The sequence below is a fragment of the Pectinophora gossypiella genome, chromosome 12, assembly GCF_024362695.1.
Source record: "Pectinophora gossypiella chromosome 12, ilPecGoss1.1, whole genome shotgun sequence".
Taxonomy (NCBI): domain Eukaryota; kingdom Metazoa; phylum Arthropoda; class Insecta; order Lepidoptera; family Gelechiidae; genus Pectinophora; species Pectinophora gossypiella.
In genome coordinates, this window is record NC_065415.1 from 1,305,109 (window position 1) to 1,324,051 (window position 18,943).

The window sequence follows — 18,943 nt, forward strand, 5'->3', positions numbered from 1 at the left end:
CCCAACTGAGCATCCTTAGGTCTGTTGCCTTAAAAGTTGTACGGGGTGAGAACCTTCACCGCTCCCCATTCCGGCCAAGTAGTTAATGTCATCTGCAGCATATCTACAATAAGTCAAGTCAAAAAAAGAAATCTGATTCTGTCCTTTCAAACGCTTGACTCTCATTGTGAGGTCACAGGTTCGAATCCAACACAAACCTAAACTGATGATTTTCGAAATTGTTTTCGAATTCATGTTTGGATTGTAAATGGTTATCGCCTGCTCAAAGATGAAGGAAAACACCAAGAAACCTAAATACTCGAGAAATGCTTTACGTAGGTAAATATGGGACCTAACCTAACCTGTATTGGGGTGGGTTTCCCTTCGGATTGGATGTTGTATGGGTTTAATGCGTGTTCACGAAATGGGTTCTTAAAATCCCGGGATAAAATAAAATAAAAACGAAGGTTTAAACTTTAAAATACTGTAGGTTATTCCATAAAAATATATATTAAGTAATATAAACCACTTTTAGTGAATACCGAATTATTTTTAAAAAAAAAGTGATAAAAAAGGGATATTTAAAAATAAAGGGTTTTTTTTAAATAAAGAATTGCTTTCTATTTTTGATAACAAGCGCAACTTTAGGCAAAGCATCGAAATATCTGATCAATGGTTAGTCTGTCTGTTTTTTTTTTGACGTGACCACTTTGCCGGAATATGTCTGCCTGTTTCTTAGTCTGTTCGGAAAGTGATTATTTAATTTATTATCTTTAAAAACCAAAACCTAAACATTAATTTTATAAATATTTATTTTCACTTAGCCAAATCTATCTATTCAATAAGTATTGTTTACTATTTCCACTAGATTTGTATAAACAATTCTATATTTGTATGAGTTCATAGCTGTTCAATTATGTGCCGAGTCTCACGGTTTTCGTAGTCGCCTGACGTTGAATAACATAAAGATTTCGATCCAGATCTGGTTATTATTCATTGATCATCTGAAGTCGGTAGTGTCTACTAGTATTCTAGTATACATTTTTAATATTAAAGTTGTAAAATGATGTATTTATTACTTATATTCTTAGTTTGTTCGTGTAGCGCTATGGAATTGGAAGATAAATTCGGTAAGTTTTATTTTAAAATACCAAGGTATCGATGTCGTGGTCAGATCTTAGAACTGATCATTTCATGAACTAACTTAAGTTGACTACATCGTTTATTTAATGAAACGTCAACGTTTAATGATATTTTAATTACATTAAATCAACGTTTGGCCATATCGTTAATGTACGGGGTGTCCATATTATGTGGAGTAATAAAAATGCGAATAGTCGATTAATTTCTTAGGTTCAAAAATATTTACCTAATCGATATGCAAAATTGTACAATTACATCGATTCATGGATTATAATCCGCTACGGTACTATTGAGCCGCGTACTAAGATCCCTGACATGGCTCATGTAACGACTACTAACTTACATCAATAAGTAGTAACCGGGACCAACGGCTTAACGTGCCTTCCGAAGCATGGTTCATCTTTCTATCGGACAATCAGGAGATGCCTGTAATGTCCTATAAACAAACTATGTTCGTGATGTGCCCCCACCGGGATGCAAAGTTTGTGGACTAATAAGTCAAAGGAAGACATTTATGATATGGTGTGCAATAAATACTTTGACTTTGTAAATTTTAAATAGACATAACACAACGCCAAGAAAAAAAAAACACTTAAATAGTCATCATCATCATCAATTTAAGAGCCACGCTCTTGTCGGTGTAGCATTTTCCATTCCAGTCTATCAAAGGCCAATTCCTTGACTTCCCTATAAGACACGACGTTAACCTTTTCTTTAATCTGTTCCATGTAAGCTCTTCTTGGTCTTCCCCTTCCTCTCTTTCCTTCTAGCTTTCCATCTATGATGTTATTACGTGTCCAATCATCTTGCCTCTTCTGTCCTCAATAATTCTCAGTATTTGTCTCTTTTCCCTTACTCTTACTAGCACTTCCTCATTTGTTAACTTTCGTATGGAGTAATAGCCCTCTATGAATGTGAAACTTGGACACTGACACAGAACGATAGAGAGAGACTCGAGGCCTTTGAAATGTGGTGTTGGAGGAGGATGGAAAGAATAAGTTGGACAGAAAGGATTACTTAAATAGTGCATTACTAATTTATGAGCCACGCTCTTGTCGGTGTAGCATTCTCCATTCTTGTCTATCAAAGGTCAATTCTTTCACTACCTTATAAGACACGACGTTCACCATCTCTTTAATCTATTCCATGTTTATTTATTTGTTAAGTATACACAACAAGCTACAGACATATGGCTTAAGATTAGGTAATACGATTGAGGTTCAGACTATAACCCGACAAATGTAGACAAGTTATAATTAACAGTTAATGCTCTTCTTCGTATCGTGTGGATTGTGAGGTGGAATACTAGCTTCATCAACCCTGGTGTCAGGGTAACACATTTTTTCAGGGTAACACGTTATTTTGTAAAAAAATTAAGTGATGTTATTGTCTTGTCTTTGTGTGTGGCGTCCTTTTATAATAAACAATTTCTATTCTATTCTATTCTATAACAAACGGATACACACGGATACAGTTAATGCTGTAAGAAACGGATAAAGTTGTAACTTTGTAAGCTATTCTTGATCTTTCTCTTCCTCTCTTTCCTTGTGTCTTATTAAGTGTCCAATCATCTTGCCTCTTCTGCCCTCAATAACTCAAATAAACAGGTAACTTAAATTGGTACATGTCAAAACTATTAAGAAATCTATCATCATCACCAGCCCATTAACGTCCCCACTGCTGGGGCACGGGCCTTCCCTATGGATGGATAGGGAGATCGGGCCTTAAACCACCACGCGGGCCCAGTGCGGATTGGTGGTTATTAACGACTGCTACTGCAGCCGGGACCAACGGCTTAACGTGCTTTCCGAAGCACGGAGGAGCTCGAGATGAAAACTTTTTTTTTGTGGTCACCCATCCTATGACCGGCCTTTGCGAAAGTTGCTTAACTTCAACAATAGCAGACCGAGCGCGTTTACCGCTGCGCCATCGAGCTCCTCAATTACTTATTAAGAAATCTATGACCACTGCATATTCTAGATGTTCTCATCTATTGATGTAGGTTTTAAAAACAAACACATCATCTTCTCATTAACAAAACACGCCCTGTAACTAGACAATTATTTAAACTGGCATGCAATTGTTAATTATAACGTACCAGTTATTGTACCTCAATGGTTGATTGGTTGAGCGTTGAGCTCACTATCCAGAGGTCCCGGGTTCGAATCCCGGTGGTGACATCACAAAAATCACTTTGTGATCCCAGTTTAGTTAGGACATTGCAGGCTGATCACCTGATTGTCCGAAAGTAAGGTGATCCGTGCTTCTATTTGCTTAAGTAAGTATGTAGTCGTTATATGAGCCATGTCAAGGGCTTGTATCGGCTCAATAATAACCCTGACACCAGGGTTGATGGGGTTGGTAATCCACCTCACAACCCACACTAGAAGAAGAAGACTAAATTTGCATGCCTTTGTTATGGCCAACTACGAATATGGTGGACACCAAGGTTGATGAGGTTGGTCATTGATCTTGCTTATCATATGCTGGTTGCATATGAACCAAGGAGTTCGCTCTATACCCCTTCCGGTTGATTAAGGGGAGGCCTGTGCCCAGCAGTGGGATGCATATAGGCTATCTCATCATCATCATCTTCCAGTCCTTATCCCCCCCCTAGATGGGGTCGGCACAACATGTATTCCTCTTCCATTCTATTCGGTCACTCGTCATCTCAGCACTCACACCTTTCACACACATTAACTTCTTTACACAATCTATCCACACTTTCGTGCCTTTGGCGGCTCAATAATAACCCTGACACTGGTTGCTGAGCTTGATAATCCACCTCACAACCCACACGATAGAAGAAGGAGAAGATCGCAAGATGAACTAAGTACCTCAACCGAGCTTGCTGTTAGACCAACGCAACGTAGTAGGTGATAAGCCGTAAGGGTTGAGCGAACTGTGTTTCCATTTCAAACAAGAAATAAAATTCGAAGTCAGAGTTTTTTAATTATCCCAGACACCCTTTATAAGCGAAACAGTGTAGAAACTCAACATTCCCCAGACTAACTTAACTGCCTCTTATATCATCCAAACCGTATTCAACCTTTTGTTTCAAGGGAGCTCTTAAAATCAACATGAGAGGTAAAGGGTAGTGAATAACCGACGCGACCTACGAAGCGGTTTCAATTCTGAAATTGTTATGTTTTAAACTTTGATATAAAGTGCCGTAGATAAAACTCGTTTTAACAAAACAAAACTGTATTTTTAGTACGGGACATCAATTTAAAAAAATACGGTCGAATTGAGAACCTCCTCCTTTTTTGAAGTCGGTAAAATAAAAAAGTAAAAGTAAATCTATTTAATCACGTATACTTAAATGTTACACGTCTCCGTGTAGCCGCGGAATTTAAGCATTATTTTTTTCCTATGTTATATTTAATACTTGTAGCTGTAATTTAAAGTAAATCGCAGCTGCTAATATAATACTGCAGCACCAAGCCAAAAAAAGAATTAAAACTAAAATCACGAAATCGCTATTTGCTCGAAAACGGTACATCCTAGCACAACTAGCAAGCGATGATAATTATCGTTAATATTAAACGTTTTGAAATACAAAAGCTTTCTACAATTTCTACAAAAATATCAATAGTGTTTTCAGTAAACATTTTTTTAATACGGGAAAAAAAAGTTCTTTTTTAAGTTTTTTGTGCAACGGGAACACAAACAGCCTCCGTGGTCTAGTGGTAAGAGCGTTAGGCTCACGATCTGGAGGTCCGGGTTCGATTCCCGATGGGGACATTGTCGAAATCACTTTGTGAGACAGTCCTTTGTTTGGTAAGGACTTTTCAGGCTTGAATCACCTGATTGTCCGAAAAAGTAAGTTGATTCCGTGCTTCGGAGGGCACGTTAAGCCGTTGGTCCCGGCTATTAGCCGTAAAAACACCTCCACCAACCCGCAGTGGAGCAGCGTGGTGGAGTATGCTCTATACCCTCTCCGGTTGATTGAGAGGAGGCCTGTGCCCAGCAGTGGGACGTATATAGGCTATTTATGTTATGTTATGTTATGTTGTGAGGAGCTCGGTGGCGCAGCGGTAAACGCGCTCGGTCTGCGATTGTTGACGTAAAGCAACTTTCGCAGAGGCCGGTCATAGGATGGGTGACCACAAAAAAAAAAGTTTTCATCTCGAGCTCCTTCGTGCTTCGGAAGGCACGTTAAGCCGTTGGTCCCGGCTGCATTAGCAGTCGTTAATAACCACCAATCCGCACTGGGCCCGCGTGGTGGTTTAAGGCCCGATCTCCCTATCCATCTATAGGGAAGGCCCGTGCCCCAGCAGTGGGGACGTTAATGGGCTGATGATGATGATGATGTTATGTTGTACAAAGGGAACATTCCCACTTTGGGAAGATTCCCGAGAACGGTACATCAATGTTCACAACCACCCTTTAGCTTACGCGGGCGAGTTATGAAAAATTCTCTAAAGCTATAAATATTTATGAACAAGCGACCCGAATGATATTTGAACAAAATACCCTTTTGTAAAGGATTCAATTTCGGTGGAAGGTAATTTCTGTTTTGTTAATTAAAATGGAATAGATGACGCGTTAATTGTTGGAGCCTAACAGATTATGGATGACGGGGTTTGTTTATTAATACAGGGTGTTAGTGACATCGTAATGAATACTGAGAGGGATGATTCAGACCATGATTCTGAGTTAATATCAACTGAATTTTCCGTCGCAAACACTGTTTTTTTTACGCATTGTGATGATAAATTCAATTTGATATTAACTCAGAATAATGAGCTGAATCATCCCCCTCAGTATTTGTTACGATGTCACTTACAACCCGTACAAGTACTAACAGGTAGCCATGCAAGTAAGTACATATGGTTGTTAGTGACACCGTAACGAATACTAAAGGGGATGATTCAGACCATGATTCTGAGTTGATAACAAGTGGAATTGCCTCTCGGAGATTCATGATTTTTTTTAAATATTTTCAGTTTATATCTTTGCGACGGAAAATTCCGCTTGATATCAACTCGGAATCACGGTCTAAACCACCCAACAAAATTTTCGTTACGATGTCACTAACACCCTGTATTTTTTTGATAAAAATGTGCTGGATTTTTTGAATCAAGTACCTGGAACCCACCCAAAAAATTCTTCCATCGTGTGGGTTGTGAGGTGGCTTACCAACCTCATCAACCCTGGTGTCAGGGTTACTATTGAGCCGCCAAAGGCCCCTGGCATGACACATGTAACGACTACGTACATACATCAGTAAGTAGTAACTGCCTTCCGAAGCACCAATCGTCTTACTTTCGGACAATCAGGTGATCAGCCTGTAATGTCCTAAAACTAGGAATCACAAAGTGATTTTTGTGTTATGTCCCCACCGGGATTCGAGCCCAAAGCTCAACCACTGGACCACAGAGGTCGTTCTATCTACAGTATCGATAGCGAAGTTTGTTCAATATCAAATTCAAATTCAAAAAATATCTTTATTCAGTAACATAGTTACACTTTGAATCGTCAAATTTTACATAACGAACGTCTCATCCGCCTAAAACTACTGCAGCTTCTCACAACCTGTTCAATTTTCTTTTAATTATTAAGGCTTGCATTTGATCCTAATCTCACCTGATAGTAAGTGCTGATATAGTCTAGGGTAGATCACTTACATAGCAAATGCCTATTCACTCCCCACCGGGATTCGAACCCAGGACCTCCATCGTGAGCCCAAAGTTCAACCACTGTACCACTGTATTATTTCCAGATCGCTACATAATATCGTGTCATTCGACGGACTTCGAGTGTTTCCGGCGTCAGTATAAGAACCTGCGCGACCACGTGTTGATGGGAAATATGCGCCTGGGCATCCCCACCTTCGAGAACTACATCTTCAAGTATGGCAACACTGGGACGTGCATCAAACTCGGCGGGCTGGAGCAGAGCGAGCTTGGAGGGATACAGTAAGTTAACTTGGTCAATGTACGTTAAAGCACTCGGTCCAAGCTACTATATTTTAGAGAGAGAGAGAAAATGTTTATTCAACAAATTGTGACACATTACATACAAAGTGTTACAAACACTAAAAACAACAAAATATTATAAAACAATTTTTAAAACTCAGTACATAATGTGGCACAGCAGTGAATAGGATACGAACTCAGAATTGTGTCTATTTCCGGAGAAACAGACGCTGTTTTTCAGTCGCTCCTTAATTTTCCGTCTGTTGGATCCCGCGAAGATGACATGACTCATAGCGCAAATAAGCAAATTAAGTATCTATCAGATAGAGTTACCTATATAAACAAAATATATATAAAATTAAACATATTATATATTATGTATACATAAACATAAATATTAATAGAGAATAGGTAACAACACTGCAACAACACAATTATAACAATAAAGATAATACGTAAGGTGATTAATAAAAGTATCAGTATATAATTATAATATTGGGAAACGGGATGCTTTACCACCAGGACGCCCGTTGTTTCTCTCACAAGCAAACCTTTAAGGCGATTTATTTATTTAGTACTAGCGACCCGCCCCGGCTTCGCTCGGGAGCAATGCTGAGAAAAAAAATAATATTTACGACATCACAATAAAAACCTCAAAAATAACAGTATTTCTCCACTATTTAATGGATGTTATTATACATATAAACCTTCCTCTTGAATCACTCTATCTATTAAAAAAAGCCGCATCAAAATCCGTTGCGTAGTTTTAAAGATTTAAGCGTATATAGGGATATAGGGGCTGAAAAGGCGAATTTGTTTTATACTATGTACTTAAGTAGACGTATAGTCGTTACATGAACCATGTCAGGTGGCCTTTGGCGGCTCAGTAGATTTCACAAGAGAAAAAAACTGTACATTAAAGTTTATCTACCACACCGTCACTTAGGTTGTGGTCTTACGCGAGCCTATTTCCATCCATCCATAAACTCACGCCTATTTCCCACCGGGGTAAGCAGACTACTTATAGAATTCCATTTGCTTCGATCCTGAAACACGCGAGCCTATTTTATTTAAAAAAATCTTCTTTTACACAGATTGGACACCAACAATAAGGAGTTAATATGGACCTTAGATCTGCCTTTCAAAATACAACAGATACAGAACTTCTCAGCGAGATGCGTGAAGCCGGAAAACGGTAAATAACAAATATTCAGAAAATATAACGTTAACCCAGGATATTGTTACAATTACAACTCGTGCGAATCAATTCGCCACCTCACACAACAAGCCCCTTCCTGTTTGCCCAATGGACTCCAAGGGGGTTCAAAAGGCCTTTTTTATGACGTGACGTGAGATTTGCCTTAGATGGCATTAAATACTTGGCCGGACAAATGGCTCCCCATTTGAGCTGAGGGCTCTCACCCGGTACAAAATTTAAGACAACAGGCCTAAGGGTGCCCAGTTGGGCTCAGGCGTCATCTGAGAGGAAGAATATTTGAAAGAATTAATCGACTCTAGTGGGTCTATATCGATAAGCGCCGAATGAGGGAAATCGTCGATAACGCCGGCGATTTAAAAAGGCCACATCGAAGCAATTCATCTAAAAAAGTTATATAGCAATTTGACGTTTGCGCATATAAAAGTAAGTGCGCAATGCATACAAATGTCAAATGGCAATATTGCCTTCTTTGAATTGCTTCGATGTAGCCAGTTTAACCCCTAATTTCTCGGGACCTCGTCTAGTTCATAAAAAATGTGAAGTTAGAATGGCTGGAAACGGTGAAAACTGCTTGTTTGTGAAAGTGAGGGTAATTAAAACAAAATATTTTTTGAAAGAAAACAAAAACTCTCTATGACGACCGGTTGCCATACAACCATAAAGTTGAAGTTGAAGTTGAAAACAAAAACATCTATTCTTCAATATTACTAACTAAGTAATTAAGTTTTCTTTGGAAAACAGCATGATCAAAACAAAAAGTATAACTCAAGGAGATTCGCCCAATAACATCAATCTCGAATAATATGCTTCGGGATTGATCCCGAAAAATTAGACGAGATCGGGATTCAGTACACAATTTCTAATTATATGAATAAAATCGACATAATCTCTACTTATTATAGAATATAATCAAGCAATAAGGATAGAAAAATAGAACGGAAATTCTTTATAACCATATCCGATCGTCTCGTAAGGAAGGTCGCAGGGAGTTCAGGTAGATTGCCGTAAGTACAGGGTGTTAGTGACATAGTAACGAATACTGAGGGGGATGATTCAGACTATGATTCTGAGTTAATATCAAGTGGAATTTTCCGTCGCAAAATTCATAATTATTTTTTATTTTTTTTTTAATTATTTTCAATTCTATACCTTTGCCATGAAAAATTCCACTTGACATTAACTTAGAATAATGACCTGAATAATCCCTCTTAATATTCGTTACGATATCACTTACAGCTTGTACAAGTACATACTGATAGTCATACAAGTAGGTATGGGTGTTAGTGACACCATAACGAATACTGAGGGGGATGATTCAGACCATGATTCTGAGTTGATATCAAGTGGAATTTCCTGTCGGAAAATTAATGACATGTTTGAGTTTTTTTTAATTACTTTCAGTTCCATACGTTTGCGACGGAAAATTCCACTTAATATCAATTCAAAATCATGGTCTGAATCATCCCTCAATGTTTTCGTTACGATGTCACTAACACCCGATATACTACGGATGACGTAACGCTTAACGTCCTGCAAGAAATTTTCCAGTGGCTTGACAAGTATGACTTTTGGGTTAGTTACTGGATCTATCTTCCGTCGTCTGTTTTCCCAACTCGTTGAAAACTGGGAGTCTTCAATGCTAGAGTGAATAGGCATTTGCTAAGTAAGCCTGATCCATCCTAGACCACATCGTCACTTACCATCAGGTGAGATTGTGGTCAAACGAGAGCCTATTTTATTTAAAAATAAAGTTACCATAATTCCGAAAAAGACCACTATAATCCACTCACTACCGCACCTTTTCATTTTTTAGACACTGCCTACGTCATGATTACACTGTTTTTCTATGTGGTTATAGGCTTATGAATAATATTAGAATTAACACCATTGCTATTACTAACAGCAGCCTCCTTATTACAAAATCCATTAATTCACTACAAAATTAACAGGTGTTAATCATCCGTCCCTTTCCTTTACGGCGGATAAGAAAATGACGGGTATAACTTAAAATAAAATTAGGAGGTGTCTGTATGAATCGGGACCATTGGTCGAAAAGGAAAGGGACAAAAGATTGACAATTGTTAATTTTAAAATGAATGAATAACCCGGGTGAATTAAATAGACTTTCTGGTGTGCTGTCAACTTTCTATCGGGTTATTAGCCAATATAAAATTTTGGAAAGGTTTTAAAAATATTTGCCTAAAATTGACGTGTTCCATAAATTTTATGTTTGTCGATTACCCGTCCCTTTCCTTTTCGGCGGATAAAATAATGACAGGTATAACTTAAAATAAAATTAGATGATGTGGAATCACCACCAATACCAACTTTATCAACAGGTAACAAACCTGTTGTGTGTACCTTTTAAATAACTAAATAAAATATAGTTCGCATCACTGAAGAAGCCCTGCGACCGCGGCTCCATTGCAGATACCGCATAAAATGATGAGAATTGTAATCCGTGGAGTTCTTTCGTGGCGCGGACTGTATTTTAAAACAGCGGGCTTAGCACCGTAAGCACACGACTCTTTCTCGCCGCGACAGAGAACATCTGTTTCTTTCTATGCAGTACTGTGAGAGAGTGACGGGTGACGCATGTCGAGGCGAGAAAGAGTCGCGCCCTTACGGTGCTAAGCCCGCTGGTTTTAACTTAAGTCTTCATTTTGTAATAAAGCAACAGACGTTTATTACAATTAGGCACTAAACTAACTAAAAATATTAAATTCAAGTATCCAAAGACTGAAAAATATCATCATTTAACTTTTGCATTGTCCATTTATGAGCATTTTTTTTAAAATAGAGTGTTTAACGTGTTATAATTATTATTACTGACAGAAAGGAAAAAAATAATATATAATAAGCAAAGGATGTTACTAGAACATTTGTATACTGGCAAACCTAGGACACTACATACAAAAATCTTACCTTGTGCCGCCTATCGCATAAGTGCGAACGAGACAGAGTCCTCGCGCGGACACCCTTACTCCTCAGTGGCTTACGGCTAATTAGAATAGAATAACTTCATTCCCAAAACAGCGAAGGTTACAAAAGCATTTACATAAATTAAGATTAACAATTTGTGACTAGTAGCTAACACTGCCCAGGGAAATGGGACTGACTCAGCATATTGTTGCTAAGAGTATGGTACGAGTACCCACTCTCACCAACACTGATATTCTGCCAGTACCCAAATTACGCTTATCAATTGGTAATAAATGAATTTAATGTGCCAAGAAAAAAACCGTGCTGTGAATTGTTTAAACGAAAAAATAAATAAATAATCGCCATCGACTCGCAAAGAAGAAGAAGTAAAGTTAACAAAGTATAATATGAAAATCAGTAGTATGCCAAGGGGTTAAATCATAATTGATAGTATAAATAAAAATATATAAGCAAATAGATTAGATAATTAAGACTAAAGTACCCAGAGACCCGACCCAGAGGGGGCGGAGAGTTACCGTTCTGTACGTAGTGTTATTCTTTATTCTATGACAGAGGTCATAGAGCATAAAATAAGGAATGAATACTACGCATAGACTGACAGGGACCTGGGACCTGACAGAGGGCAGCAGTAACTGTCAGTACTATTCAGAGGCGGGGGACAGGAGTCCTAGTATGGCTTTGTAATAGACTACTCTGGGCGCCATCCCACTTGCGTCAGACAGAGTACTGCGGGGCAGAAGGCAAGAGGGAAACCACTGCCCTATTTTTCCCTAAAAAAGTAGCATGGAAAATGCTGCACCGACAAGAGCGTGGCTCTTAAATTGAGGATGATGATGACTACGCATAGAACGGCAACGTTTCGCTCTTCACCAGCTGTTGAGCTAGGATTGCCTCACCCGTCCGGTCGTACTTTAGTCTTCATGGGCGTCAGACGTAATACACACAGATGCGCGTGTACGATAACGTCAATGTGTAGTGTCTGTGTAAAACGAGGCTTTTGTATGAAGTGTCCGGGGTATGGCTAGGGCTGTAGGCAAGTGATTGCTTATGTCAGGGCACATTGAATAGGGGGTGATGTTTTTCAGTGCTTTGGACAAGCGGACTGGTGTGGTTGGACCGGCGCATGGGCGGCCGGCGCTTCCGTATCCGGCTCCCCCGCACCCCGCGCATAATCAAACACGCACGCAGTGAGCCACTAAAACTAAAATCAAAACTAAAACCTGTTTTTCGTGGAAATTAATCGAGCTTTTTTAAACTAAAAATCTATTTAGCTTTACGAAACTGTAACAATGTACTTACTAATTGATTAAAAACATTTTTTTGCAAAAGAATGGCTTCGAATCTGTGTCGTGTTATTAACATAACGTAAGCTCACGAATGCATCCTAATGGGGTAGTCAGAGGTACATCCATTGCAAGATGAACTAAGTACCCACGCATCACTGAGCTTTCTGTTAGATCAACGTGATAGGTGGTGAGCCGTATCGCCGTCTGTAATCATCATCATCATCATTGGATGGTGTTTGTATTCTACAAATCTACATTTTAACCTAAAACTGTTACTGTTATTGATGCTAATTTTGAATTAGGTACGAGTATACCTATCATTAGGTCGCGGGAAGCCGCTGGATGCGGGCAGCGCAGGACCGATCGTCATGGAGATCCTTGGGGGAGGCCTATGCCCAGCAGTGGGCGTCATACGGCTGATGATGATACCTATCATTTTCTTAACTATAGGTATAACTGAAAATATAATTAGGAGGTGGAGTCAGTATCATTACCTTTTTTAAAAAAACTACGTAGTTCTGTAAAGATATAATAATTACGTACAAACCTAAAGGTAACAACAACAACTTAGAAAACGACGAAGCTTGTATGGATTTCATTGACTGATTCGACCTGTAGTGGATGCCTAGTCTTTTTACATTTTTATTAAATTATAAATTAAAGGATTTCTTTTAAAAATTGATAATAATATCTAGGCACTTACAAATAATTTATTTTAATGTCGAAATGTAAGTTTATTTTTTTCTTTACAGAATTCACGAATATTGATCCCAAACTAGCGAGCAAAAATGGTAAGACTCCCAATAATTTATAGGTAACAAACGCTCACAGCTATATCCCAATTGGGGTAGGCAGAGGTACATCCGTCGCAGGATGAACTAAATACCCACTACTCACTTCACCGAGATTTCTGTAAGACCCACGTGATAAGAAAGAAAGAAACATTTATTACTTCCGGACACCACAGACACAGACAGACAGGTACATTACATTTAACACAGGACAGAAACCACACGGAAATCAATAAGTACATAGACAAAAAAAAAAATAGGTGATAGGTGGTGAGCCGTATCGACGTCTATAATGGTCGCAGGTATTGTCCTCCCGGACAATATACGGTATATTGACGCCAAACGCCAGATCCGAAAAACTCGACCCAAGCCCTCCTACCACTACACTTCTAACTCAAATGGGACTCTCTATTGTACTTCTTGCAACAGGACTTTCAAAACTAAATTTGGTTTTGCTAGTCACGCCCGCGCCCATGGAAGAGCCCAGGCTAACACTAGCTAAGGGTGTCGCCGTCGACGGATACGTCTGGGAGGACATCATCATCATCATTATAATGGTCGAGCGAACTGTGTTAGTGAAAATTGCACTTAAGATAAATTAATAACTCATTGGTGCAAGTACGGTACCGGGATTCGAACCGGCGCTCCCCGGTTGAGAAGCAAGCCCGTGTACCTTTGTTGTTGTTTTGGTTTTCCCCGAAGGGTAAGGCAAAGGGAACTATGCCCATACAGCCATGTCTGACGTATTTTTTTTCTTGATGACTAATGAAATGATGAAAGGTGATGATGATGAAACCTAAGCCCCCACCCTCGGAGTAGACTCCTACTCCGAACCCCAAACGAATTAACTCAAAAGTCCGCATAAACTTTTGAGTTATGAAGCGGCTTCCCGGCACGAAGCGAAAATAGGCAGATACACTTTGTTTATTGAATACTCCAATATAATAACACTCGCGAATGTCTTCCGACTAACTTAATGCGATCATTAACCACAAAACACCACTTCGTATTAATTATTTAGATTACCCAATGAAGAAAGCAACTGTCCCGTTCCCGTTTCCCGCCGAAAATCCGCCCGTGTACCACAGTGACAACCACTACCACTAATTAGTATTTTTTTTAATGCTATTGCAAGTTCAAATGGTCGCTGTGACTTTAAAACTGAATGTTCTATACTGTATTCTGGAAATAATGTGAATTATTATTTTCAGACATCTTATATAAAAAAAAATATTACTTTATATTCCAGGCCCTTTGAAGAAATTCACTGGAAATGGTAAGTACCTTTCAATTTACTGCACAGTAACAGATGTTACACATACTACACAGACACATTGCATATTTATTTACTTATTAAAAAATATAAGTTATTTTAGAAAGATTTTTTATTGAATAAAATAGGGTAGTTTCTAACTAGTCAAATCAGTTACCTTTTACTAAATGTCAAAACACGAAATTACTATGGGAATTGTATGTTTTAAAAGCACACTGTGACGTCATAGAAAAACGTGATAAAAATGTCGCACGTATTAATAACATTCTTCTTTATTAAAAATCACAAATAAGTTAAATAGAAAAAAGAAAACGTTTTATGATACCTTTAGATCTGTCTTTATTTAGTAATCAGAATTACATAATTTATCTTTGACCTAGGAAAGTACCCAATAGCTACGAATCGTAGCGTCTACGGAGAAAAGTTTTAGAGCGTAGCACTTAGTCTACGCCGTGCAGTAGTTATGCATTTCAACGTCCTTTTCATAGGGTTCGTCTACGAGGGTTCGTGATAGAAAATAATTGGCGTGTAATGAGCCATAACTCACCGAGACCTCAAATCCACGTCGCCGGCTATGTCGCCATAAATTTACAAAGCCGTCGCCAAGTTTCCAAAGCATCGCCTGCCGTGTCAGTATGAACTGTTTGGCGACAGTCGCCGGCAACTTATGGCTCTAGTTATGGCCCTTAGATTAAGTAAGCGTACACAAAATTGAAAGTCAAACTCAAAATCGATGATTGTCCGAAATAGTAAATTGATTCCGTGCTTCAGAAGGCACGTTAAGCCATTGGTCCCGGCTATTAGGCGTAAACATACATTCACATACATAAACTCACGCCCGTAATCCCTAATGGGGTGGGCATAGCCACAAGTAATCAAAGACAACTTGCAGCCACTGTTGATACGAAGTCCAAAGATGGATATGATGAACATTAGGCGTAAAATCTTTAACAATTCCATTTGCTTGCAATGGAGCAGCGTTGAGAAGTATGTTCCATACCTCCTCCAGTTGATTGAGAGGAGGCCTGTGCCTGGCAGTGAGACTTATGATATATAGGCTATAGCACACCCTGGACATTTCATACAAACAACCTTGTTTTACTCAGTCACTATACATTGACATTATCTATCGTACACGCGCATATGTGTGTGTGACGTCTGACGCCATACGATTGAAGACTAAACTATGTTCGAAGGGGGTGCGGTAAACCTAGCTCAGTCGCTGGGGGAGCGGAGAGTTGCCGTTCTATAGATAGTATTATTCCTTATTCTATGGCTATAGGCTGTTTATGTTATGGATATATGGATCCAATTATACTTGTTAGTGACATTGTAACGAAAACTTTGAGGAATGATTCAGACCATGATTCCGAGTTGATATCAAGTGGAATTTGCCGTTGCAATGTATGTAACTGAAATTAATTTAATAAACACTAAAATTTTCATGAATTTTCCGACAGGAAATTCCACTTGATATCAACTCAGAATCATGGTCTGGATTATTCCCCTCAGTGTTTGTTACGATGTCACTAACACCCTGTATACATTCCAGCGACAATCCAAGTATCATACCCGTACACCCTGAAGAAGAAGCGGAGCGAGGTGTACATGGTGCTTGGAGACGAGAACCTGGACGTGATCCTGGACATCCCAGACCTGAGCCACTACAACAAGAACAGCCCCTTCGAGCGTGAGTAGCCTGGCTTTAGTATTCTTCTCTTCTTATTGATCAGCCTGTAATGTCCTAACCAAACTAGGGATTACAAAGTGATTTATGTCCCCACCGGGATTGAAACCCGGATCGTGAGTCCAACGCTCAACCACTGCACCACAGAGGCCGTTAAGTTAATGATAAATAAATAAAATCACCTAATGATTGACTGCAAGAAATTGCTGCCTGAGCAGTAAGGCCGCCTAAATGTTTATTTTTTTTATTGAATTGTAGGCAATCTATACGAGCTGTCAGAGTGGGCGTACGGTATAGTGCAGCACATCGACGCGGCGCAACACTTCGCGCTGCCCTTCACGTCGCGCCTGCGCGTTGTCATGGAGTTCCTGCCACTGCGCAGGTACATACGTACATATACAGACTATACATCCCAAAGCTGAGTACAGGCGTCCCCTCAATCAACCAGGGAATGGAGAATACTCCACCCATTGATATACAGGGTGTTAGTGATATCGTAACGAAAACTTTGATGGATGATTCAGACCATGGTATTGAGTTGATATGTTTTCATGAATTTTCCATCAGAAAATTCCTTTTTGTGTTTACCTTTGATGGGTTTGCTCTTGGCCCCAGACTTGTCCGAAGGCATTGACGAGGCCTAAGATGGAGCGAGCTCGCCAAGAATGTGCCTGTACACTCTGGCCTTGAAAGCACCTGGGTCCTCGGATTCCTCTCGATATCAACTCAGAATCTCTCTCACCTATAGATACGGAGTGTAAGTGACATCGTAACGAATACTGAGGATGATTCAGCACATGATTCTGAGTAAATATCAAGTGGAATATTCTGTCGTTAAAGTATGGAACTGATAATAATTAAAAAAAAAAACATAAAATGTTCATGAATTTTCCGATAGGAAATTTTACTTGATACATGGTCTGAATCATCCCCCAAAGTTTTCGTTACGGTGTCACTAACACCCTGTATAAATAAGTATATGATAGATGAAAACTAGACGCTAACTTAGCTATGTACGGTCACGAGTACTAATTATACACTTTGAAACCATGTCACATTAACTTTTTTGACAAATTAATCCGTAAGTCTCTTTAAATGTCAAATATGATATAGTGCGACAGGGTTCTAAAGTGGGCACATGATATTGCTCATGACTGTACATAAAATGTAATTTTCAGATTTCTACTGGTTTACCCCGAAGAAGACTATTTGGACATGCGGTTTAGATTTACACAGAACTACATTAAATGTACTGAGAAATGCAGCGAAGGGCCCTGGTAATAGAGGTTATATAAATATTACCAGATCTACAACAAAACGGTATTTAGCACTTAGACACAAGTTTAAGAAACATAAAGTATAGCTTGACAAGGATATTGTGGTAGACACATAGAACATGGCTAGGTGTTAAAAAGGCCATATTGAAGCAGTAGGGACTTTCCATGCTACGTTCTCCAAAAATAATATGGATGGTGCTGTAAAGATTTTCCTTCGTTTAACCTTCTAATTTTATGGATAACAGACATGCATCATCCACGTAATAGAAAAAAGAGGTTGGAAAAGCCCTAACGCGCATTTTGTATGAGAACAGCTGTCGCCGGTCAACCCCACTCTCTTTTACTACTACTCCAGCGAACTACGATAGCTCTACTGCTTCTTAAATTCCATAGCTACTTTACAAACAATGTATATTGTTTATTATATGCTGCAATATTATTAATACTTTTCGTAATATTTACTGCATACAAAAGTTTTTTTTTTCTTTTGACATATAGGGTGTTAGTGACAACTTTGAGGGGTGATTCAGGCCATGATTCTGAGTAGATATCAAGTGGAATTTTCCGTCGTAAACAGAGAACGGAAAATAATTAAAAAAAAAACAAAATCCATTTGTTATCAACGCAGAATCACGGTCTGAGTCATCCAGCTCAATATTTGTTACGATGTTACTAACACCCTATCTATTTGTATGGCTACTTGTATGTACTGGTACAGGGTGTAAGTGACAACGTAACAAATACTGAGGGGGAAGGTTCATCTCATTATTCTGACTTAATATCAAGAGGAATTTTCCATCGCAAAAGTATAGTATTGAAAATATTTTTAATAAACAAAACAATACATGAATTTTGCGACGGAATATTCCACTTGATATTAACTCAGAATAATGGTCTGAATCATCCCCCTTAGTATTCGTTACGATGTCACTAACATACTAGCTGTCACGATGTCACTAGCTGATCATACTAAGGTTTTTAGCTTTCCTGTTATACGGAAGGACCTCCGTTCATGCAAGTCGATATTTAACTTTTGGCCTGCAAGTTATAATGCACAAGACGACCTTTTTTTATTGACGTATTATTTTGTCACTGTCGATTATCATAATCGTTTACAACTTGCCTAAGGCCCCTGGTGCTTTTAGGAGCATGGCAGCCTAGCAAAATTATCAAATAATGTTTTATTTTTTTATTTTTATCTACTATGTATTTGCCAACGTTGCTTGGCTGTCAAATTCTTAAAATGCTAAACGCCGCTTTTTTGTGGCAAGACATGTCATGACAAAAATGTCATTACAAAAATCTTTTATATCTCATGTTTTACGTCGATGTTGCTTTAATTGTGTAAATATGTTTTCATTGATTGGAATAAAAAAATCTACCGACAGTCGTTTTATTTTTTGCTATTATCCCCACGCAGTCTT

General features: G+C 38.8%; 2 protein-coding genes across 4 annotated transcripts in view; one reads left to right on the forward strand and one right to left on the reverse strand.

Annotated features, from left to right (window-relative positions):
- The window catches only part of LOC126371433 (uncharacterized), a 335,692-nt gene that overhangs the window by 146,755 nt on the left and 169,994 nt on the right, over positions 1 to 18,943 (reverse strand). The gene's annotated exons all lie outside the window — the stretch shown is intronic.
- LOC126371516 (uncharacterized) lies at positions 983 to 18,939 on the forward strand. 2 transcript variants are annotated; one of them, XM_050016835.1, is made up of 9 exons: positions 983 to 1,109; positions 6,848 to 7,043; positions 8,138 to 8,238; positions 12,291 to 12,392; positions 13,244 to 13,282; positions 14,532 to 14,558; positions 16,108 to 16,245; positions 16,501 to 16,624; positions 17,421 to 18,939. In XM_050016835.1, exons 1-9 carry the CDS (start codon positions 1,043 to 1,045, stop codon positions 17,521 to 17,523), a joined length of 897 nt encoding a protein of 298 aa, XP_049872792.1. In that variant the 5' UTR covers positions 983 to 1,042; the 3' UTR covers positions 17,524 to 18,939. The 2 variants fall into 2 exon arrangements, with proteins under 2 accessions (XP_049872792.1, XP_049872793.1); XM_050016836.1 differs by lacking the exon at positions 12,291 to 12,392 and having other exon boundaries at positions 17,421 to 18,935.